Here is a 25,326-nt window from a genome sequence, read left to right as displayed (position 1 = left end):
AACTCTGAGTAAATATTATGTTTTAAATAATAGTAAATTTACCGTCATAACATGTTGGTCCAGTATATGATGTCATATCACATTCACAAGCATACGCATTCCATTGCTGAACACATATACCACGATTAGCACAAGCATTTTGACTACATTTTGTTGGTCCTTCGCAACCAGATACAACTAGTGAACTTGGTACAACTGCTTCACTAGTCAATGATGGTGAAGTATCACCAAGATCTAATGATGCTAAACAACCTTCAAAACCAGATCTAGATGCTATTGCAGCTGGCAGTTTTGCGTACATATCTTTAAATACACCACCAATATATAAAATTCCAGCTAATTCTAGATGTAAATTATTTCCAGGTACTGTTAATATTTCTAAAGTATCATCGACAGCCAATGTATGCGTTTTTGGTCCAGGCCTACGAATACTTATTGAATGCCATCTATTGTCATTCATATGAATCCTTGATTTATCACGCATTGTTATTGGTCCATCACCCATATCAAATGTATAATGAATATGACCGTTCACAAGTTCAATACAAACAAAATCGTTTCTTCTACCACCATTATACAATAATAATCCATTTGCCTCTACCGTTTTAAAACGAAAATCTATGAACATTGCTTGATATGCTTTTAGTATTGGTAAACCAACATAAGAGTGTTTGGAACGGAATGTTGCTTGATGATATGGATTACCTGGCGGTGAATTCACGAAACGTGCTGTTAACTTGAACGTTGTTGACGGCAGTGTTGATAGTTCTGGACCAAGACTTTTAACAATATCAATATATCTAAAATGTAAAAAATTGCCATTAACTTTAAATGGTTGTGATTTTACTAAATTTTACATTTATTAAGCTAAAGTTTATTTAAACATTTGCGATTTTTGTTTTTATATTAATTAACGATCTTCTCTGTCTTTTTTTTTTTAAACTTACCGATGACCATTGTAAACGAATCCCTGCATTTGACCAACAAAATTTGACATTGTTGATGTCATTTGAATTTCTTCTTCTGCATGAAATAAGCCACCCAGGTGTATTGAACGAATTTCCATTGTACTGTGACGTCCCAATATCGTTTCCGCTAAATTAAAATTTTCAGTAAAAATTGTCCATTTTCTTTAATAATTAAGAATCATTTCTAAAAAATGATTCTATTGGTATTTGTTTAAATTTAATTACTTAATAGATAATAAATTATAATTTTGTATTTAAAGTAATATTTATATTTTATTATATATAGTGACAGAAAAAAAAACGCAAGCAAATATCATACGATTAAATAATTATTTTGATTATCATATAATTTTGTTCTCTTATATAATTAAGTATATTTATGTATATATATATATTTATATATAAAAAAAACAACAAAGTGAGTTTTTATACTTTATAGGAAATTATTAATATTTTTTTTTTTTGCAAAATTATTCATATCATTTATTAATTTTTTGACATATCTCGAAAAAGTATATAATAATAATAGTTTGATTGACAGAAAAAGAAAGAAAAATATTATATTTTTGAAATTTATTAAAAAAAAAATGAATATTTATGTAATGTACTTGTATAAAATACTGATTATCACTCTTATTTTTTTTATGTTTCAGAAAAAAAAAAATTGGTGCTCGTTATAATAATAATTTATATAATTATTGCAAACTAGAAATTAATTGAGAAAAATTATTTTGACGCAATTAATGAGAAACAGACATCAATTTTTAAATATACTGCATTAAACGGCAAGTCAAATTTATATAACTGTTAAAAACCACATAATGGAAGTGTTATATTTGAAAATGAACCATATAAAACTATATAGCGATGAAGTCAGTTTATTGGCTATTATATAACTCAAACGTAACAGAATCGGCAAAGCCTATATTTTTATAAGCAATTTTGTGACTTTTTGTTTTGAATTCGTTTGTTTTTCGCTGTTAAGTGAGAATTATTTGATTATTTTTCCTTTTTAATAACTTTCTGTACAATTTCTATATGAAATCTTAGTGTTAGAATGAGTATAAGAAAGATAAGAGAAGTTGTAGAGAACGCGAAAACTAAATAAAACATAATATTTCTAATGTTCAACATTAAAGGAAGACTTTGAAAATTTCAATCTTAAATTAATTAATATTAGACTCATGACACATGTATATCATAAGTTTATTATGAACTAAATAGCTCATGCAGAGTGTATACTACAATTTTTTAACATTTTTGATTTAGTTACAAGCGAATACTTATAACTTGCAGATTTATTTCAGTAGAAATTTTAAAATATTTTGTTTAATTTTCATGTTTTAGCTTTGTACACTTAATTTTTTTCAGATTGAAAATTTTTAATTACAAATACTATTGCATTAGTATTTGTTATAAAGGATTAACTCAAAATTGTTTAAAACAGTAAATAAATGTAACTCGCAATTTCAGAATCAATTATCATTTCAATAAGATTTTAATTTTTTTATAAAATTTGAATAATATTAGCTATTTATAACCAATAATAATTTCGTTCAAAATTATTTTTCTCGTGCAAATGTTCTAGTAAAATACTTGATATATATATATAAGTTGCTCTCTAACATAGTTTCATTAAAATATTGCATTATTAATAATTAATATTTAATCATCAAAAGTGAAAAGTGATTTTTTTTTTCTTTTTTAATGAATTAAATATATATTATAAGACGTTCCGTGTGTTTTTTATTATTTTCATAAAAGAAAATAAATATTAAATTAATATAAATAATTAAATAAATATGTAAAGAAAAATATAAATAAAAAAGAATAAAGAATAATGAATAAAGTTAAAAACAGGAGCAGAAAATTATAGAAAAAAATAATTAGTCAATGAAAAAAATAGCATTTAATAAAAAATAGTAAAATAAAACAAAAAAAAATGTTAATTAATAAAATAATTTTCATTAAATTTAAATGACATGCATTTTATATAAAATGCATGTCATTTTTATTTAAATGACATGCATTTCCTAAAAAAATTTTCAAATGTCAATTAATAATTGTTTGTTATTACATGCTAGATATATAATATTGTAGTTTATCAAATTTTTACAATAATTAAATAAATTTCAATTAATTTAATTTAAATATCATTCATTTTTGTCATTAATAGCAAATTTAATTTTCTTACAAAAATGTGAGGGGATGCAACGAAATTTTAGAATAGTTTGATTTGTATACACACATTGTACGACAATATTTAATACAATTTTAAAATATTTTTACTATAAAATTAGAAACTATCACAAGATTGTTAAAAAATGAAAATAGGGAGTTTAAAATTGAACTCTTCCAAATAAAATTTATTTTATATTTTATTAGTCTATTTCTGTTAGATGTTTTTCATTGTTTAAAAATTAAATTCATTGTCATCGGCAGCAATGCTAAAACAAAGGTTTTTTTTTAAAATCGCTAGCTATAATTTGACTGAGAATGAACAAAATTGTTCACTCAAATTTTTTTGTTATAACAACGGTATTTTGCCAAAAATACAGTTTGCTCTAATTGTTTTTAACCATAAATAAAACATTATGACATTAAATTTTTTTAGAATTATAATTTGAGCTTTAGCAACTTAATATTGTTAAGCGTGAACAAAAATGTAAGCGTAAATTTCATTAATTTTATATTGGTTTTACGTTTTTTTAAGCGAAAAAGGAAATTTTTCTTGTTGCAATTTAAAAAAATCAATTTTATAATTGAAATAATTTTAAATAAGATTCTTAGAAAAAAATTTTTGCCATAATTTTTTTTTTTTTATATACAAACATTATGTACAAAAAATATGTGTTCAAGATTTTTCATTAAAAAACGTAAAATCAATATGAAAATAATTAAAAAAAAAATTTTTGCTTATGCAATTTTTTTAATTTTCGTATAGGGAATATAACATTAAAATTTTAAAATTTATCAATGCATGTAAATACATTATGATATACATACATGTATATTTATTTACATTATACAAATATTATATGATATAAATTAATATTATTTAGCAATATATACAAAAATATATACACATTATTATATGATTACAATTTTCATGTGCAAGTCTTATAATACATGTATCTTAAGAAAAATACTTGACTAAATTGTGTGCTATATACAGAGTTTTTATCGCATGCCTTAAAAATAAAAGTGATCTTTTTATAATATATTTAAATATTTTTACATATGTAACATATATACACGTATTTTAATTTTTAATTTTGTACTAATTTAATATTATGTAATAGTTAAAAAAAGAAGTAACAAGAATAGCAATTTTGAAAAAAACTGTGAACCTTATTATTTTTAATTTAATGTTAGAAAAATTTGAAAAATAAATTTTATCAGTTAAATAAATGATCTATATATTTCAAGTTCGCAACATTTTTGTTTCAAAACAGTTAAGTATGATACGGATTGTGATAAGGGCTGCCATTTCGGCAAAATATTTTGATTTAGTTTAAAGTAGTTGGTTTGAAGTGAAATATCTACTCTGTGAGAAACTCAAATTAAAGTTTCTGTATTTTTATGTAATTTTGTTTGTATATTTGTAATTTTTCACAAAACTCAACCAGTCACAATTAACGTTTTTTTCAAAATTTCGATAATAGTGTATGTACGAAAAATTGGGTAGCCTTTTGGAACGTTGTACAGTTTCTAAGTTTCTTTTATTAAGAACTTGAAAGTTTCGCTTTTTTTAACAGCACAACGAGCACCCTGATTGTGGTTGAAAATTTTTTTTTCAAAAGACAGAGAATTTTCAACTAATATTTTACGTTTTGAGATACATATGTATACGCTTTTAGAAATGATATAAATTTCAATAAATTTTTAACAACAAGAGAGCTGAAATGTATTAAGAGTATTGATTATAACGCAAAGTTATATAGGCACAAATATACTATACACATAGGATACATTTTTTTAAGAAAATTAGTTGCATGAAGATGTGATTTAAAACCTTATTTTTCAGAATTTAATCTCATGCTATAAGGTAAACGTTCCACGTACTTACATAAAAATATTCCTTTATTACTCATTTTACTTTATAAATATAAGTATGCATTTGAAAACAAAATTTGTTTTGTCATAATCTAACAGTTTATTTAAGTATAATTTATTTAAGTATATATTTTACTTATGTATATACATGAAAATAAAAAATACTTAGGTATTTGTATGACAAAAAAAAAATAATCACGCAATAAAGTAATTTAAAAAATCCTTTTAATTTTTTTCAAAAGGATATTCGAACAATAAAAGTATCGTTGTCATCGTTTTCTACTTTATGCATTTAATTAAATGGAATTTTTGTTTTTCGTTTTTTCCTTTTCGCTATGGCACGAGACACTTATTTTCATACTACACTTATTTCTTTGGAAAATTGTTCAAGTTTCATATTTGACTCAATTAACGGTTCATTAATAAATTAATATGGAAATTTAATGGTTTGCATAAAATAAAGTGTAGAGAAAATTTAAATATGACAGCAAGAAAAAAAATAAAATAAAACCCTAACCGGTAAGTTTTTTAACTGCTTTTATTCGTCGTTTTGTTACTTTTTCTTTTTTTTTTCTATTTTCACTTTCATTAAAAAGTCTACTACTTTGAATATGTGTGATTATTTATGAATAATGCGATTTATTAATAGAAAAAAAAAAATTAGTGTATGAGTATTGAATGAGCGAATGTTATTAAAGCAAGAATAATAATCATGTGACTAAAACACATTTAAAACAGGCATAAAAATATTGTATTATACACAAACGTACACACATACATATATCTAATGTATAATACAAAATAACGTGCAATTTCTATTAAAATTTATATCATGCGGCTAATTTGAAATTTTATTTTATTTTTTTTTTTTTTAAGAATAATTAAGAAAAAGGGGAATTTTATTATTATTTTTTTTTTTTTTTGAGGATATTCAAAATAAAAATTTATAACGAAAATAAAAATTTTTGGTGCAAATAAAGTAGCGCCCTGACGCTCGCAATTTAATTATTTTTTTTTTCTCATTATTTTATTTTGATCCTGTTTTCATTCTTTTATCCTTCATTCACGTATAGTTTACATATTATTTTTTTCTTCTATTTGTTTTTCAAAGCTTTTAAATCCTTAATTTTCTCATATATATTATTATAGTTCTTTTATTTTTGTATACATTATTTTATAGTAAAATGCGTCCTCAAAATGTTTTAGAAATTGTTGTTATTTTAAAATCATATACATTTTATATAATATATAGATAGTATATATTACATGTTGGTATCTTGATTTGATTTTCTACAGCGAATTAGAAAGATATTTGGCTAACATAATTTGGTTATTTTAAACACAATTTTTTAAGTAAATTTTTTCTTAACTGTATAATAAGTTTTTTTTTTTATTTTAAATAAATTTATAATATTTTATTTTTTTCTTTTTCAATAGTAATTACAACACTTAATAAATAAAATTTAATACAAAAATAAATAAAAACGAAAAAAAAAATTAAAAAAAATTCTTATTTTAATTTAATTATTATTTTATTTCTATTTTATCTATGTACTAAAAAATTATATCACAGCAGGTTCATAGTGTTCTTTGTTATAAATACAGTAACTTTGTTAGAGTAGTTATAGTTCAGATATTCATTTAAAGAATTATAGTATAGGTTTATATTTACATATTCATTATGCGGTGGAAGAGAATGATTTTTTAATGATTATAGATTGTTGTATAATATGGAATAGAGTATAAAGTTCATGTATATAATATATTATATGTATTTAGATATGGAGAAACTAGTACGAGAATTACTAAAAATGCTAACAAATTAATAATATTTATGATATTAAAGATATTAGTGATCTAAAAAAGAAGATATTTTCTTTAATATTTTATTTGAAATTTTTGTATTTATTGAAAGTGTTAATAGCAAACCGAATTTTAAGAAACATAATTTAGGAAACATTAAGAATTTTATACAATTAAATATCTTCCTTTATTTAAACAAAAAAAATTCTAACCTATAAATTAATATTATTCAAAATTTTCTAAATAATCTATAACTATATTGTAAAGAATCTATATCCTTAAATCTGAAAAAAAAATCTTACGTCCTGTAGTTCAATATTTGAAAAGACAAAAGGAACTGTTTTTAACTCATTTTCAAAAAAAAAAGATGGAAAATAATGTGCTTTACCAGGTGTCGGTTCGTATATCCAAGTGTGCTTCTGTTCACAAAAGCTCTACACCTTTAAAAATGCAGAACTGAAATTTTATACTTGAATGGATCTTTCTGAAAATTCCTTTGATGTTTTCTCCTATTTCCTGTCATTAAAAATTATCGCTCATCAATTTACTAAATATGCTATTTTTTGTTCTCATCCTAAAAGTGCGCAATAATTATGATATATTAATATATAACAATATTAGAAAATATTGGAAAGCAATATACCCAAATGAGAACATAAAATGTTGTTATTATCAAACGAAGTTATATGCTTGGAAATTGGGAACTTTACAAAACATCTCTTAGGTTCTTTAGTCTTTAAATTTTAATTAAATTTTTTATAAATGCTTATGTATTTCAAGGCAAGTAATGTGCAACTAATTGCAGTTTTTTCTTATAAATCTCGTACTTTACCATTAGCCTTACTAATGTAATTTTTAAAAAGATTATAAAGAATGAGATTTTTTTTGGAAATCGTATAAGTACTACATTTAAAATAAAAAACATACAGTTTTTTAAATCAAGCTTGTGAACAAACACGTTTTAGTTAGAGAAGTTAAGTTTTAAAATTGGAAATTGAATATTTGATTTTGATTTTCCTTTTTTAATTTTTTTGGCTTAGCTTTTTCAATTGGATTGCTAATTGCTTTATTTATATATAATTTTTATATAATTTTTGATAGCAATGAATTTATATACTGTCTTTAATAGAATCGTTAAATGATTCAAAAGTAATAAACGACACAAGATTATCGCTTTCGTAATATAAGACTCTTACTTTGTATGTAAGGCAGATGAGAATAAAAGTATATTTTACGGTGAAAAGCAATGTTGCAGGAAGCAATTATTTGTGTTAAATTTATATTCGAAAAAGCCATTATTGCAAGTTACTTTCTTGTTATAGTTTTTCATAAAGATTTTACTATTTCAAACAAAGTTTACATTTCCTACTTTTTATAAAGTTCCTTTTGTATTGATTGAAATTATTATAAATTCTAAATCTATATAGACTATACTTACTTATTATTAAAAATTATAAAGGTTACTTACAAAGAAAAAACTATAATTTTATAAACTAAATTCAAATATGTCGCTAAATTATTTTATTTATGAATTACGCTTTACATGCCAAGTATTTTTTGTGTGAATTATAAATTACTATTAAACTAAAATTTATTTTAAAAATGGAAAAACTTATATCGTCTTCGAATAGATATTTTGTGTATAATAAAATAATATTATTGTTTTTTTATAAGATTCCAATTATAAAAAAATGGGATCGAATAATATTAATAAAATGATTTTTTTTGAATTTTAAATTTTAAAAAAATTAAATAAATATCACATTGCATTATATTTTTGACTCTAGTCGATATACCGAAACATAATTTTGAGAAAATTCTTTTGGACAAATGTGCACTTAGTTATAAAATGGGAAGTTAATATACTGCAACTTTGAAGATATTGTGCAAATAATATAACGAAATGCTTTGTATTTATGTAAAGATAAAGCATTTTTTATGATATAACGCCAAAATTGGCAGGTAAGCCTAAATTTTAAATGATCTTTAGCCATGTCTTTTTATATACTATATAATGGAAAAAAATACGTTTGTTATATTCTTAAAATTGTTATACTATTAATTTATTCCCATATTTTCTTATTAAATTCTTCTTTTTATTTTTATTCTCATTAAAATGGAGTGGACAGTTCTAAATTTCAATTAATTATAGAAATTTTTGTGACAGAAAAATCAATAATCTCTGAAAAGAGTCGGTATTTTTATTGAGAGCATAATATGAAAACTTATGTAAGGTACGAGCAAATTAAAAAAATTACATTGTAATATTTTTTTTTTCTAAATAGTCAGAGTATTAATTGAATTTGAAATAAGGATTGAAATGAATTAAAAATTAATTTAAATTTGTATAAACTTTGGTCCTAGCACTTTTATTTTTATTATTTCAATAATAATGAATTTAATTGTGTGAAATTTTTATTTTTATATTAATTATATAATATATTCTTTGAATAGTTTATGTATATTTAATTTCAAATATGTAATTGTATTATGTGTGTAATACGTATTAAATTAATTGAATAATAATAATAATAATTAATAATAATATAACACAAGAAATTCCTAAAGATTAATTTAAAAAAAAAAATTATTATTCGAATATACCACTTATATAATAATATAATTCTGGCTCATGTTTCATTTCTGTCTTATCTTTTTTTTTCTTTTGTTTCTAAAACAAACATTTAAAGCGGAATTTAAAAATGGAATTTTATATTATGTAAAATATATTATACAAAATTAATTTTAATAATAAAATAACACATAATGTATGTTATAATGTTTATAATGTGTTATATATAGAATATTTTCATAGCTATGAAATTATGAAAAATATTTTTAAATATAAATTGATAATTTTTTTTAAATGATTTTCATTATAAAAAAATAAACAAAAATTGTTGAAATCTCCAATATTATTATATAGGAAAATTATAAACATTTATGACGTATGTATATGCACAATGGTATATTATATAATAATAATATATTGCTTTATATATGAATAGGTTTATATATGTAGAAAATTTTAACAGGTTTTATAATGTTTTCGGAACCAATATAATATGTATATATATATAGATGTTAGAAATTTTTATATAAACATCAATAATATTATATATAAACAATAAATAAATATAAATTGGAGAAATTATTTAATTAAAAATATTGTAATTTTTTTGTTTTTTGGTATTGGTTTACTTTGGCATAAAATATATATACATACATACTACAGTTACACATATATGTACATATATATATGTACATGTATTTATATGTATGTAATATAGAATAAAAACAAAAAAAAAAATAAAATTCATGGTTATTTAGGTAAATATTTTTCTGGTTATTTCTTTTAAAAATTAAAGTTGAAAATATTAATTAATTTTCAAATGATTTACAATGAATAAAATGTTAAAATAGAAATGACATGTTTTATTTTTTATATATATATATATAATTCAAATATTTATGGTTCTACTGATACAATAAAAAAAAAATTTATTTTCCTACTATAAAAATTCTAACAAAAAAAAAAATTATATATGATTTTAATGGTTTTAAATATAAATGTATATATGGATAATAACAATAATAATTAGAATATAATAATGAAATCCAAAAATTAAAAAAAATTTTTTTTTTTATAATAAAATTTGTTTTAAAAATGATTTATTAAATTTTGATGGCACTGATTTCTCGATAATAATATAATTTAATAAAATATAATCTAAAATTGAATGCACTTGAATAAAATTTTTCGGTAAATTAATTTATTTAAATATTATAATATTATAATTTATTCATTCAATTTTAAAAAACCACGAACATAAAATATTTTAATTTAGATTAAAAAATGAAATATGTGTATATTTAATTTTTATAAAATTATTTATGGTACACCTAATTTAATTTTGTGTCCAGATATACATATACATATATATATATGAAATGCTTTAATTTTGTTCTTTTATTGAAAAATTTTAAATGGAAGCCTGTTATTAAAATAAAATATAATTTTTTACTAGTTAGAGTTGAATTTCCAATATAAAAGAATAAAATGTTTATAAGGTGTGTATTAAACCATTAATATCAATAAAAAGACTAACTAAGATTAATACTTCCCATATTATATAATAATTCTCAATTATAAACGTACGGTACAGACGTTATAAATGTACAATACATTCAAAATATTATATTAGATGATTTGATTTAAAAACGAAAACAGGTAGGTTTGTTATACTCTTACGAACGAATGATTTTGAGTGCTGTCTATGTTCATTGCCACACTGATTTACACATACTCAAGGTTTTTATATGCATTATGATTTTATACATAATTGGCTGTTACCACATACATTTATATTATATCAAGGAAATTTTATTAAAAATAATGGCAATGGTACCATATTCGTTTATGCAAAATTTCAGCACTGTAATTTCAATAGTTTCCGTTATATACGAGAAAATGACTTTCGAAGATGTGTGGTAGTTACCTGCCCAACAAGTCAAGAATAATTATAATAGACTTATTAAATATAAGTGTCTTAATAAAAAATGTGCTTGTTTGAAATTTCTATACTGGAGGTAGACTAATCTCTAAGATCTAGCCAAAACATTCAACAATTTCTAAGTTATGACCAAGTTGTATAACTATTACTACAAGGTGTTAAAAAATTCCGAGAACATCAAACACTGCCTTAACCACATTCAATTTAAATAGGGTTTCAGCATTTGCTTCTATAATATCATTTGTGAAAATTTGGTGAGCTTAACTCAGGTGTTGGCCATTATTGTAATACAGTTATAGACAATATCATAATATTAGTGATTTTTAGTATAATTATTTTATATATTTTATTTTCAATGAGAAATTAAACATTACTTTTAAAATATTTTATTTTACGTAAAATATTTCACAGATACTTTATTTCAGCTCGGTGGTAAATATTATTGATTACTCATTATAATATTTGAGTAATTTGTAGATTTAAATTGAGTACGTAATTTAATTTAAGTCATTTTATACTTTACAAAGTATTTTATTCAAGTGCATCATAAAAAATTTAATCCAATATTACAATGATGTTTAATACAAGAAAAATTTTGAATTTATTCAAAAGTAAATTTTTGATGAACAACAAAAAAAAAGTAGGATTTCAAATTTCAAAAATCTATAAATTTCAAATTAAAATTGAAAAATATTTATAAGAATTTGGAACTGCGAATAATGAAAAAATTTTAAAAAAGAATAATATTTATCTAAATACAATATTATATAACAAAAATTTTAGTAATTTTCTAATTAAAAAAAAAATTAAATTTTAAGCCTACTTTCAAAGATTACTCTCGTTTACTTTTAATATTATTAAATAAATGTTCAAATTGTTTATAAAATGAATTCAACAATATAAATACTTGATTTACTTTTATATTTATATAATAAGTATACAAAATAAATAGAACTTTTAAAAGAAATTGTTTTATGATTATTATGTTACTTTATTAACTAAAAGCATAAGAAACCTGCTCGCTCTTTTAACAAAATTATTCCAAAATTGATTTTTTTTTTTAATTAAATTTAATTTAAAAATTTTTTATTTTGGAAATTACTTATATAAAAAAAAATTTTAAATTATAAACAAAACTAACAAAAAAAAAAAATTAAAAAAAAAACATCTACAAAAAAATCAAAAAATATACGAGACCCTTTGGCAGATAATGGTATGCTTTTTTGAAAAGCTAGTTTTTAAAAATAGTTCAGTACCTTGATCTAGCTTGATCGAACCTTTTAAAATCGGTATCTAATTTGTTTAATATTTTATACTAACATACTAAAAAAATAACCTATATTTTAATAATATTGCTATTATATTAAAATAAAGTGAAATTTTTACGGTTTTAAAGTATTTTTAAAATCAGTTCATTTACTAAGAAAGTTCATTTAAAAGATTTAATTTATAATTCATGTTTTTGAGTTAAAAAATATTTTAATATTTTTAAAAAATTGTCTGTACAAAATGATATATCTACCTATTGGATAACATTATCCAATTTTAACAAATGTGTGAATATTGATAAAATATAAATTTATTGATGAGAATACTAAAAAAGTTTAAATCCATATTTTAATCATATGGACTAATAATAATTAAATAATTTAGAAATTATTGGGGAAAAGAAGACAAATAAATTACCCATACGTAGGAGAAATTTTACGAGATGCGATGAGCTCACATCCAGTATTAAAAAAAGTTGATGTGATCAGCCTACAATCGACCGCAATGAGTATATTGTATAGGTGAAAGTGTTACAGAATATTATAAAAGTACCTGTTAAATACTTCTTTACAATTTTTTTTTAAAGCGTTAATAAGCTTTAAGTTAACATATCTAAAAAAATGTAAATTTGGCTCTTAGTAGAGTTTTGCTTTGTGCCATCCGAATTCTCTGAAATGCTCGGTAGTTAGTTTCTGTAATAATCAGAACTCAAATATTTAAAAAAATTGCTTCAATTAGTTCCATAAATATGATAAAATGTAAGCTTCGGTCCCTAGTTCGCTTTCTTGCAAAAAATTTATATGTTCATTGTTTTGACACCCCAACGCCCGATCACAAAAGTTGATCAATTCGTGACATAGCCAAAAGAAAATTATATATAAAATTTCATGAAAATCGGTTCAGCCGAACTCAAGATACGCGCGTGCACACAAAGACAGACAGACCAACAAGTTGCTAAAAAAAGTTTATTTAGACTCCCCTACCACGGAGAAGTGCGTTCCCACCGAAAACTCGTTTTAAAATTGTAGGTTTTAGCATTACTTTTTTTAAAATTATAAAAATATTTTGAGGTTCCATTATCTGCTTATAGTAAACTCCAAAAAAATTAACTTATATGAAATGAATATAATAATATTATAATTGCAAAAAAAAAAAAATAAAATAAGAAATTTAAATATAAAACAATAAAGTACGTAACATAAGGATGACATTTCACAAGTATAAAGAATAAATTAACCGTAAAAATAAAATAAATCAAGAAAAAAAAACATTTTTGTGTGACATTTTTCTTTGTAGTTGTAACATATAAATTAATATTAAAAAGAAATATATATATATATATGTATATATTATATATCTTAAGAGTTGATATGAAATTGAATAGTACAATAGTAAAATGTTGTTGAAAGTATGAATAAATTTGTTAACTTGTACAAAATTAAAAAAAAGGAACAAAAAATTTTGTAATATTTAAAAATTTTTTAAAAAAGAAGGAAATCACAAAGAGTTACACGACAATTAGATGTTTAAAAATAAAAAAAAAATAATATTATTTTAAAAATTTTTTGTTTTTCTTCGTATTTAATATTTTATATTTTATTTTTTAATATATTTATTATTTATAATGGTAATATAAAAAGAAAACCACAAGTATATATAAATTTTAATTTTTTCACTGTTATTATTTATATATATTTACTGTTATTTTTAATTGATATAAAGAAGAAGTATGAGAAATTAAAATATTACAAAAATAGTTTATATAGAAAGAGAGAGAAAGATACAAAGAAAAAACATATAAAATAATGTTATAATTATGTAATGTAAAAAATGTCAAACAATATGTGAAAGAAGAGAAAAATTAAAAATAAATAACGAAAACAAAGTAATAATCATGTTAAATAATATATTGTTATATAAATAGTAGAATAAATTTAAAAAAAAAAATAAAAATTTTTAATAAATTCCGAGTTGTTTATACGAATTTAAATTTGGATTTAATTAATTTTTACATTTTATAATTTAAAAAAAAAATTTAAATTATGCAAAAAATGACAAAACTAAAGTAATCAAAAAAAAATAATAGTGAAATACAAAAAAAATTGTAAATAAATTAAAAAAATAAACAAAAACAAATATACACGTATATATGTAAAAAAAATTATTATGATTTTACACACAGAAAACTTCCTTCAACGTTATCATAATCGAATAGTGTGATCAAAAAATTTTAAGTGATCTAGTCGCATAATATTTTATTGTAATTATTATTAAAAGAAAAGTATAATCATTATTACGATACGAGTATTATATTATCAAATTTAACTACATAATAAATTTTAAAATTTCAACTGATTATTAGTATTTTTACTTTAAAAATGTTTTACAAAATAATTTTTATTTTTCTTTATACATAAAATAAATTAATTATAAGTGTTTTTCAACTTTCATTTGAATGAGGAAACTTAAACTGAAAAACGTATCACTATTTGGTGATATTTTTGTCTTAAGTATTTTTAAAAAAATTTATTAAAATCGGATTGTTTTTTGTTAATAACAATAAGTGCTATATGCAATTATTTTAGTTTTGCAACTGTTTGATTGCTCTATTTTCTGATTCTATAGATTTATATACAAGCGCGCACACATACAACTGTACGATTGAATAAAAGCAATCAAAGAGTTTGTAGTTTTTTACAAACTGATTGCAAGTTTTAGCTAGTGCAATCGAGTTGAATTGGCGTAACGTTTTTACGAACAAGCAGTAATTGCAAAACTAAAAATTACATATCTGCCTGGGCTATAATAATATCTAACTTTTTACGATATCTTTTATATCACTATATCTTTCAATGATTCGTGTTTCAGATTAAACCCCAATTTCTGTTATAATTATTATAAAGGCAGCCATTAATTAAATTTTATATGAATAAGACTCCGAACTTATATGAGTATACAATTTTTTAACGTTTCTCCACCTTAGATATGTATAATAGAACACATTTATTCGAAAATATTCAAATTAATTTCAACTTTCGATAGGTTTGCAAGTTAGAGCTATATTACTTTATTAAGTCGTATTTTGGCATAATGTTCATTCATGTTTAAGAGGTGCTAAACTACCTGTCAAATGAAATTATAACAAACATAACAAAAGCGTTGCATAAAATTTAGAAAAATATGGCTAAAATTTTTATTTTTAACGTGATGAAGCATTTTGAACAAATGTTTTTATTGAAAATGAAATAATATAATAATATTTAAAATAAAATTCGATTATAAGGGAATAATTTAGGATAATAAGGGAATGAACAGAAAAATTCCAATTTGATCGCAAAAATATAATATTTTATCATCATGATTTAAACATACATATATATATACGTTTAATCTTAATTGATATAAATGAAATTTAAATATTAAAATCGGGCATATTTAAAAATTGGTTTGTGATCCAAACTTTTGTTTTATTTGTATAATTTCTATTAAGTTGACCACAAAGACTTTTTCTTTCTACTTTTTTTAAAGTCAATTTTTTACGACATTAATTATTTACAAATTACTCAAAATGAAACACGTTCATCATTTTATCCTTAAATTACTTATTGTTACCCTTTTTCATTATAAACACCTCATTTGATTTAGTTAATCACCTACACAAATACAAAACATTTATAAATTTTTTCTCATTAAGATTTTTGTCATTAAGATATACAACTTGCAATTGGTACTATATCGAAACAGACATTTTTAAAGAAATATTGTGGAAAAAACTAGGCATGCCATCTTAATAGCTGTTAATTGGTGCAAAATTTTTGTGTCTATAAAAATGTTATTATAACATTATTATTAAACTGTTAAACACAATAATTTTATGATTGGCAAAACGGGGGAAAAAACAGCAAAAATCATTTATGAATATGAACGGCAATTTTTTGAGTGTGCTATTTAAAATCAATTGAAATGTTAAAAAACACTATTCTATGATTCAAGTATAAAAATGTTAAGAAAAAGAAACAATAACAAAAGTTAATATGATTTTAAATTTAACATTAAAACAAAGTTAAAACGATACAAAAAAAAACATTGAAAAAACGACTGAACGATTATGATAAGCAATTAAATGAAGACTGTGAAAATTTTATTAATGAATAAACATTTAAATTTATATTTTATTTTTGAAATTGTATAAGTTTATTAAACTGTATTTTAAATTTATTTAATTATAGTAATATTATATTTATTTTATATTAGAAACAAATCAAGATTAATATTGAAATTTATTGATTCTTCAATTCAAATGTACAAAATAATTGTAAAATTTCAATATTAAAACTTGACTGCTTCTAAAGTGATGTAGTTTTAAAATCATTTTTGTTAAATTAACAGCGAAAAATTTAAATTAACAGAGAGAAATAAATTAGTTTTAACCTGAATATTATTTTAAATTTTTATGAATCAATTTGGAAAAAAAAAATTATTTTCCTCCTATTTTAAAATTTTATCTCTGCTTTCAAAGTCCCTTAATTTCTTTTCCGTTTAAATAATCTTTTAATTATTTTTAAAGAAATTTTTCATTTTTCTTTTTTTTTATTTCAAAATAATATATTTTCTTTTTTCAAAAGAATTTAATATTTAGCTTTATCCTGATTTCTTCTTTAAATCTTTTATTTTGCTTTTTTCTTTTTCATATTATTAAATTTTTTAGATCTTAAAACGACACGTCACGACACGTAATAGGGCATAATAATGTGCTGATGATACATACATAACATACCCCTGACGGGAGGAGCCCCGTCGACTTGTAGCCTCAAATTAGAGGCTCTCCTTGAAAAACGAATTGTGTGCCAATTGTTGTCATTTAATACAGTTTGACCAGCTAGTAAATTCTGTAAATGCATCAAATAATTGTTATACCATTTTATTTATCGTAAGAAAAATTATATTATTTATGTTTATAGCAAATATAATATGTACATGTATTATGAAACAAAAAGTGTAATAAATAACTATAATAATATAGCTAATAATTAATTACCTTTTCACGATCTGCTAATCTTACACTAGCCCTTATTCGACCAGCTACTAAACCGATTTCTAAACGATCTGGAGAATTTGATTCGGCACTAGTTATCAAAAGTAAACCAGCTGGCCGGGCTGTTTTAAATCGTAATACTAGCTCTTCTGTTTGCGTTTTTGATCCTTGCCCATTACCTAACCATATTGTCATATGTTGTGATCCATTAAATGCTAATGTAGCAGATTCGCGTCCGCACGTTGGTCCTGTATATAATGTTGCTGAACAATCGCATATGGCGCGATTCCATCCTTCAGTACAAATTCCACCGTTCATACATGGGCTTTGATTTGCATTACATAAGTTTGATTGAACATGACAAGAAGGTTTTACAGCAGCTGCAATTTCGTACGTAAGGAAATTTTTTTTTTTTTTTTAAAAAGTAAGTTATTGTTTACTTATTTAGCTTTTCATAAAAAATTACCAGAATCCTGCGCTCTTGCATACGCAGCAATATCAACAGCTTTATTACTTAGTTGTAAGTCTCTTAAACAACCAACAAAACCTTGACGTAATGTTGCTGTCCAAATAGCTGACGGCCAATTAATATTTGAATATGAAGCTCCAGTACCCCCAACATACATTTGACCATCTAATTCAAGCATTGTTGCATCACCTGGTGTACGAAATTCATTCCATACACCATCAACACTTACTTTACCATCACGCCCACTTCGTCGCAAATTTAAATCATGCCAATCACCATCATCTACACGACGTCTCGAGGCGCGTACTTTAACAGCACCGGAACCCAAATCCAAATGTATATAAATATGGCCGTTTAATAATTCAACAGCAAATAAAACAGGCTATATAGATATAAAAATTTTAAAAATTAAAAACATTTCTGTGATTTGAATTATTAAGTGATATTTCGAAAACGAAATATTGCAATAGATAGTTAAACATTTTCTGTTTTAAAGTTGTTTCTTTCGAAAGGGAAAAGAGATTCGGATTTGCAATATCTAGACTATTTTATTAAAAATTATTTAAAATTTTCGGACTTAAAATAAAAAAGCACAAGCATTTTTTGTCTTATGTATATATATTTTGGCAGCATACTTAGAAATAAGTCAAAATTTTGTCATTATTGTGTTGACGTAAGGTTGGTTTAAACTTTACATACCGAATGCGATTATATTGCAATAGAATTTTGTCGAAGAGGATGAAGAGAAACTAATATTGCCTTTCTCTTTCTCTCTCAAACATCGGGAAGTGTAAATCGAAATTACGAATTATTGTGTTTCAAAAGAAAATGCTCAATTCAAATGATACTCACTTAAAAAATTATAATCTTATTTTTGGAATGACAACCAATAAATCGTGTAAGGTGCTTACAAGATAATGTGATTTTAATAAGTATATGAAAATTATTTATAAATGCACAAAATATAATTCCCATTAGATAATAAACTTATAATATATTTATTAGACTAGAATAATATGAACCTTGTAAAAATACAATATACTTGAACACGAAAGTAAATACTACAGGGAATAGTCTTAACTTTGTAATTTAGTCCGAAACAAATACAAATAATAAATTATTAATGAAATATTTATAATTTCTTTATTTTGTGCTATAGGGCCTTAATATAATTAAAATCAAATCGAATAAAAATGAAATTTAATAAATCATTATCTGGATAATAAAATATATACATATGTATGTATGTTCATAAATGTAAGTGTTATATTTTCTATATGGATTAATACATTGTAATTACATAATCAATACAATGTAATTTATATTGAAATATCATAACTATGCATAAAATTATACATTTATTACTTACATTTTTAGCTCGTGGTGGTCGTGAACCAGTTGTCAACAATATTAAACCATTTGGTTCTTTAGTTCGGAATTTAAATGCTACTGAACTTTGTTTTCCTGTTTCCCATGGCGGAAGAACCTTTAAAAATAAAAATTAAAGAATAATTAGTATTTTATATTTAAATGTTTTAATTCTTAACTTAATTTCTTTAAATATTTCTAAAACATTTTAGCTTTCATTTTGATGTTGTATAGATTACTAGATGGTAATTTTCTCTACAATTCATGACACTGATGGAAATTTTTTAAAAACTTCTTGTTATTATTGAATTTAAAAAATTAAAATTTATGTTTTTTATTTACTTCACAAAAAAATGTTATAGAAACTAATAATTTGTATAACAGAAATAAATGTTAATTTTTTGTATAATTTGCGATCTAATGAATTCGAGCATTCATATAGATGAAATTTCTTTTAATCCAACTTTTGTTTTATTTTTTCTAAATGAATTATCTATACATTAAGTAAGTATATAATTAAAAGAAAATTCTTTCTGTCATACCTTTAATTTACTGTCTTTTGTACACAATTTTATGTTACCTTTCAATGAAAATCTCTATAAATAATTTGGAAACTAAATCAATTTATTTTTTTTTTTTTAATATTTTTAGTATTTCTTAGTTAACATAGAATTTTATTAACAATTTTTATAATTATTATCGTTGAATGTATTGTATTAAAATAAAATTATTTAAGAATAAATTAAACTTTTGAAAGAAAACATGGAACTAACTTTCGTAGTATAACTCAAGTGACAGTAGGTTAATTTGTATTTAGATGTACATACAATTAAAATTACGTTAATATTAGTTTTTTTATTTAATATTAGTTATACGTTAATATTAGTTAGTTTTTTTTTGTTAATATTAAAACAACAATTTTTGAAATATTTTGTACCATATAGAACATGATTTCTTTTCATTAGTAATCAATACTATTTTACTGGCCATACTCAAAAAATTGTACAGGGAGAACCCTCAAAGATTAATTTTCATAGAATGCTTAAATATCTCATATCTACTGAATCAATTAAACTCTCATGATCAACTAAAAGTCAATTAGCAGTTTGTTTTCGAAGTTAACCTTCTATGTTTCTGTTTAAAATTATTCCCGATATATGAAGCTAAAATATATATATTGTATTAGTACATTGCTTCACAATATTATTAAAGTATCCAAATTTTGCACTTTACAACAAATCATTACGTTTATGCAAAAATAAATACTTTTCCGAATTATTTTGTCATACATAGAAGTATAGAACGTAGTTCTTTACGTAGTATATTAAGTATAGTTTATATTACTATATTGGTACACTCATTACTTTGCTTATGTAATTAAATTTTTAAAAAGCATTACATTTTCTAAAAAGTATAACATTCCAAAACAATCTCATTCTTTTTTGCGAGTCCACATAACAATTATTATTGTTACAATATTTTTTTATTATCCATCAAACTTATCAAAATTTTTTCTATGAAATTTGTGTATAAGAAGATTTTCTTTGTTTTAATGTTTGATTATCATTATTACTATTTTCAATATGAAGGATTTCTTTTCAAATTTTTATAAATCCTTGGAATCAAAATGAATCATAAAAAGTATTATTTATTGTAGGTACTATCATTAATTTCAGTGGATTTGTTGAATGTGGGGTTATTTTTTTTTGTTCTTTATTATTGTTATTTGGGGAATTCAGATAATTCGATAGATTTCTATGGAAAAAATCTCTTCTATATAGAGAAAATAATATATTAAAATACTCTTTTAATATATTTTTTTTATAATAATAACGATTTCAAGGAATTTTTGTTTTTGATTTTATTATTCTTTATGCTCTTGTTGCCATTTTTATTTTGCTAATGTATTGTATATTTTATATTGTCATTCTAAAATTTTAATGATAAAACAATTTATGGTCATACCACAACATTCAAAGTTTTGGAGCAAACTCTAACAAGTTTATTTCCACACTCAATTTGTAATATTTTTGAAATTCTTTTACTATAACTTTTATTCATTACACATTTTTTTTATTAATTTTTAGCCGTAAGATATCGAATAAATTGCTTTTGTGTGATAATAAAGAACTTTGGAAAAACAATTACAAAAAACTTTTAAAAAACTGGTTAAAAAACCAAAATTACGTGTAATTATTTGAGGAGTAAATGACCGAATGTATAAAACATTTTCCAAATGATATTTTATGAATCCCTACAAATCTATTCTATTTGATTTACACGAGTACATAATTTTCTAAATTTATTCTGAATTTCCAGAAAATTGCAAAGTTATTCAAGGAATGTAATCTGATCGTGAGCAGCATGATGTAAAATAACTCTTTAATTATGAAAGCTATAAATAAATACGAAATGCAAAATTTTGTTCAACTTTAATCGTTTACCTATTGCATAAAATAGTATATGGGCTATTGTAAACGTACAATTAATAATTTTTGTTGACTTAAAAGTAAAAATAAATTGATATTTATTGAAAAAAGATTACTTTCTACTATTTGTTTAATATTAAAATAAATATTAATAAATAAAATTTAATAAGTATTTTTGAATTTGTAAAATGATTCTATTCACAGAACTGTTTTAAATATCGATTTCATCTTTTAATTTTCATTCAAATTATTTTTTTATACAACCACCTGTTTTATAATATGACATTATAATTATTTTTATATTAAATCACATTGTCCAATTATATTTGTAAATTTACATTACTACCGTAAATAACATTTACGATATTAAATAAAATTATATGAAATTTTTATTTTCTTGTGTGAGTGGAAATTATTCATAATATAATATATTCATTTTCATATTCGATGCATTTTCAATTAAACGCAAGTAATTAAAATTATAGTATTTTTAAGAATTTTTTTTAAAATTAAATTTCAACAGCATCGAAATTATCTATTCGAGTTTCCAGTACCTATTTAAACCTTAAAATACTAAATATACGTTATAATGCAAAATGTGAGTAATTACTTATTAAAGGTCGGTTATAAATCAGGCTTTAATTAGTAGAAATTAAAAGACTTTTATATAACCTGAATTTTAAATCAAATGCATAAAAATCAGGTATTTTTCAGGTAAAAATTCTTCAGTATTATTGTGTTTTAAATATGAAGGAAAACGTAAAAACAAATTGGAAATTTTTATGAACAAATTTATTAAAGTTTTTAAATGCCGAAGTTAAAAACGTGGAAAATTTTTAAAAGCTTCACTTCGAGTGCAATTTTCAAATTCAAAACATATTTTTTGCAGCTCACTTATTTTGCAAAAAAATTTTTGGAAAACAAAACGAAATTTATAAAATTTTATATTAAAAATCAAAGAAAATTCACACAGTGTTGCTAGAACATTTAAAAAATATTTTTCATTTTTGCCAAGTTGATTCTGTCAGGAAAATTAAAATTTTATTTTTAATTCCAATTTTGCCTTTTTTATTATTATTTTTTTTTAATTTCTAATTGAAACTGATCCGATTTAATATTTAAAGGCATATCAAAATAAAATTCATAATTTTTAATTAAACAATACGAAAATTTTCGCTTACATTATAACATTGCGTTAATATTATATACGTTTGACCTAATTTTTAATTTTTATTGAAATAATTAGCAATTAACAATATATTATAAGCATACTCGCGTTATGATTTATTTAATAAAATTATATTAATATACGCATATGCACGCCATTTAACTGTCTTATACCTATTATTTTTTATACACATTTTATAAAAATATCCTTGCTTTCAATTTTTTGTTTAATAAACCGAAAAATTAACAAAATTATAATTTTATAATTATTAATTTTGCACTATTTTCATGTTTTTGTTTTTTTTGTGTATATACTCTTTAATATACAAATATACAAATATTGTTTTTAAAAATAACAATACAAAAGCGTTAAACTTACCAAATGGGAATCTCTTGTTGTAAATGTTACTGGATCCTGTGGATCACCACTCGGGCATTGATATTCAATACGTCCAGCTATTTGTATTAACTTTGAACCACTTCGTGCGAGGTCAATCAGATTTAAACGCAATGTATCTGCAGAGAATTCAACCTAGAAAAATAGAACACAATATAAACTTAATTTTAAAGAATGAAAAACAAAAGGAGAACCATAAAAGAAAATATAAAATTTGTTTTAAAAGTTCCATTAAATTTTTCCTGTATAAGGAAAACTGAAGAAAATAAAGCAATAAACAAAAAAGAAAAGAAAACAACTTGAAAACTATATTAAAACTGTATTGTACGTATATGTGTGTGTGAAAAATAATTTCAAAGCAAATAAAGTAGGAAAAACAAACAAATGAAGCTACAGAGGATTCGTTTCTGCATTTATTTGTGATGCTTATTTTGGGATTTATATAACGTTTTAACAACAGACAATGTTATGTAGTATACAATGCATACCACATAAATATTATAACGACATAACAAAGACAAAAGACAAAAAAGTTGCAATGCCAGAGAATAAAAATACGAAGTGTAAAATAATAAAGTCAAATGGGATAAATTAAAACCTTGAATCGTTCAATAATTTAAAAGAGTTTCGTAGATTGAATATGTTTTTCTTTTCTAGTAAATTAAACGTTCATGTACATAGGTTATATATACACAAAAACTTACATATAACTGGTGTTGAAATAATTGAAATATCAGTAGCCGTGCTACTATCAATGAATACTAATGAATATGTTGCGTGATTGATATTTTGTTAAAAACCAGTACATAAACAGAACGTTCAAAAAAGTTGATTGATTTAAAAATTTGTTTGTGTATTGCCTAATTTGTTTTTTCAAAAAACTTTTTTCAAACAAAAACCCCAATATCAAAAAAATCTTTAAAACGTATCGTGTATTTTAAATTTTTAAATTTTTCAAAACCATGGAAGTACTAAAATTTCAAATAGATCTGTAAAAATTTTATATTCGTAATTTTCGTTTGATTTATATGTATGTATGTATATGCATTATGAAGAAAAAAAATAATATCTGGATAAGAAAGAAATGCCTATTAGAAGAATTACTTTCCTGATCTTTTGAATTTTCTAACAATTATGCCCTTTATCAAAGAATTTCTTTCTAATTTAGTAGATTTTAGCCACATATTTTTGTAGAACTGGAACTCTGAAGAGATGAAAAATTTTTATTAATGGAAAAAAAATCTCAAGCTCTTGGAATTTCTTTGATTAATGATCAACTGAGAAATCATAATCTTCATAATAATTCTTTATAATTCAACAATGAAAATTTTTTAATTTTAGTTTTGAAAATTTAAAAGAATTCTTCATGAAAAGCGTTTTACAATTTAAGAATCATTAAAGCCTTTTGAAAATAGTTAGATGATTATGTCATCAAATTCACATATTTATAAAATTTAAATAGTTTAGACATCCACATTTAGAATATTTTAAAATTACAGATTATAAAATTATTACAGATTTGTTAGTATAAGAAGGAATATTATTTTCAAAAATTCTTATTCATTTTTATAAGGCAAGAACTTCCCCCCTCCCACATGTACATATCCAACATAGATTTAACCACTTGAAAATATTACAATATTATGTATGTATAATTATGTATATATAGTTGAAAAAAATATAGCAATTACTTTTCTTTGAATATTTACCCCAGAAAAACACATTCATTATGTTAAAGTAAATATTGTTAACATATTAATATGTAATTGTGCACATTTATATACATATTTTTACTATTACTCTAAATAACTAACATATACATATATATACATAATATTATATTATTCACTA

The 25,326-nt window shown here is 22.1% G+C and overlaps 1 protein-coding gene across 12 annotated transcripts in view; it reads right to left on the bottom strand.

Annotated features, from left to right (window-relative positions):
- LOC129614490 (neurexin-1) overlaps window positions 1-25,326 on the bottom strand; it is a 298,435-nt gene that overhangs the window by 21,298 nt on the left and 251,811 nt on the right. For 8 of the 12 annotated variants that reach the window (XM_055529111.1, XM_055529112.1, XM_055529107.1 and 5 more), the window contains 8 exons: window positions 23,458-23,610; window positions 20,025-20,078; window positions 19,484-19,600; window positions 18,112-18,496; window positions 17,649-18,025; window positions 17,379-17,499; window positions 948-1,095; window positions 43-800 (listed from right to left, as the gene is read on the bottom strand). In XM_055529111.1, coding sequence (XP_055385086.1) covers window positions 43-800; window positions 948-1,095; window positions 17,379-17,499; window positions 17,649-18,025; window positions 18,112-18,496; window positions 19,484-19,600; window positions 20,025-20,078; window positions 23,458-23,610 — 2,113 coding nt within the window. The remainder of the gene's footprint in view (window positions 1-42; window positions 801-947; window positions 1,096-17,378; window positions 17,500-17,648; window positions 18,026-18,111; window positions 18,497-19,483; window positions 19,601-20,024; window positions 20,079-23,457; window positions 23,611-25,326) is intronic. The other 4 variants (XM_055529110.1, XM_055529106.1, XM_055529104.1 and 1 more) reach the window with 3 other exon arrangements.

The sequence above is a fragment of the Condylostylus longicornis genome, unplaced genomic scaffold (assembly GCF_029603195.1).
Source record: "Condylostylus longicornis isolate FDR11 unplaced genomic scaffold, ASM2960319v2 ptg000110l, whole genome shotgun sequence".
Taxonomy (NCBI): Eukaryota; Metazoa; Arthropoda; class Insecta; order Diptera; family Dolichopodidae; genus Condylostylus; species Condylostylus longicornis.
The sequence above is the reverse complement of the archived record's forward strand: the minus strand, read 5'-3'. Positions and strand labels throughout refer to the sequence as shown.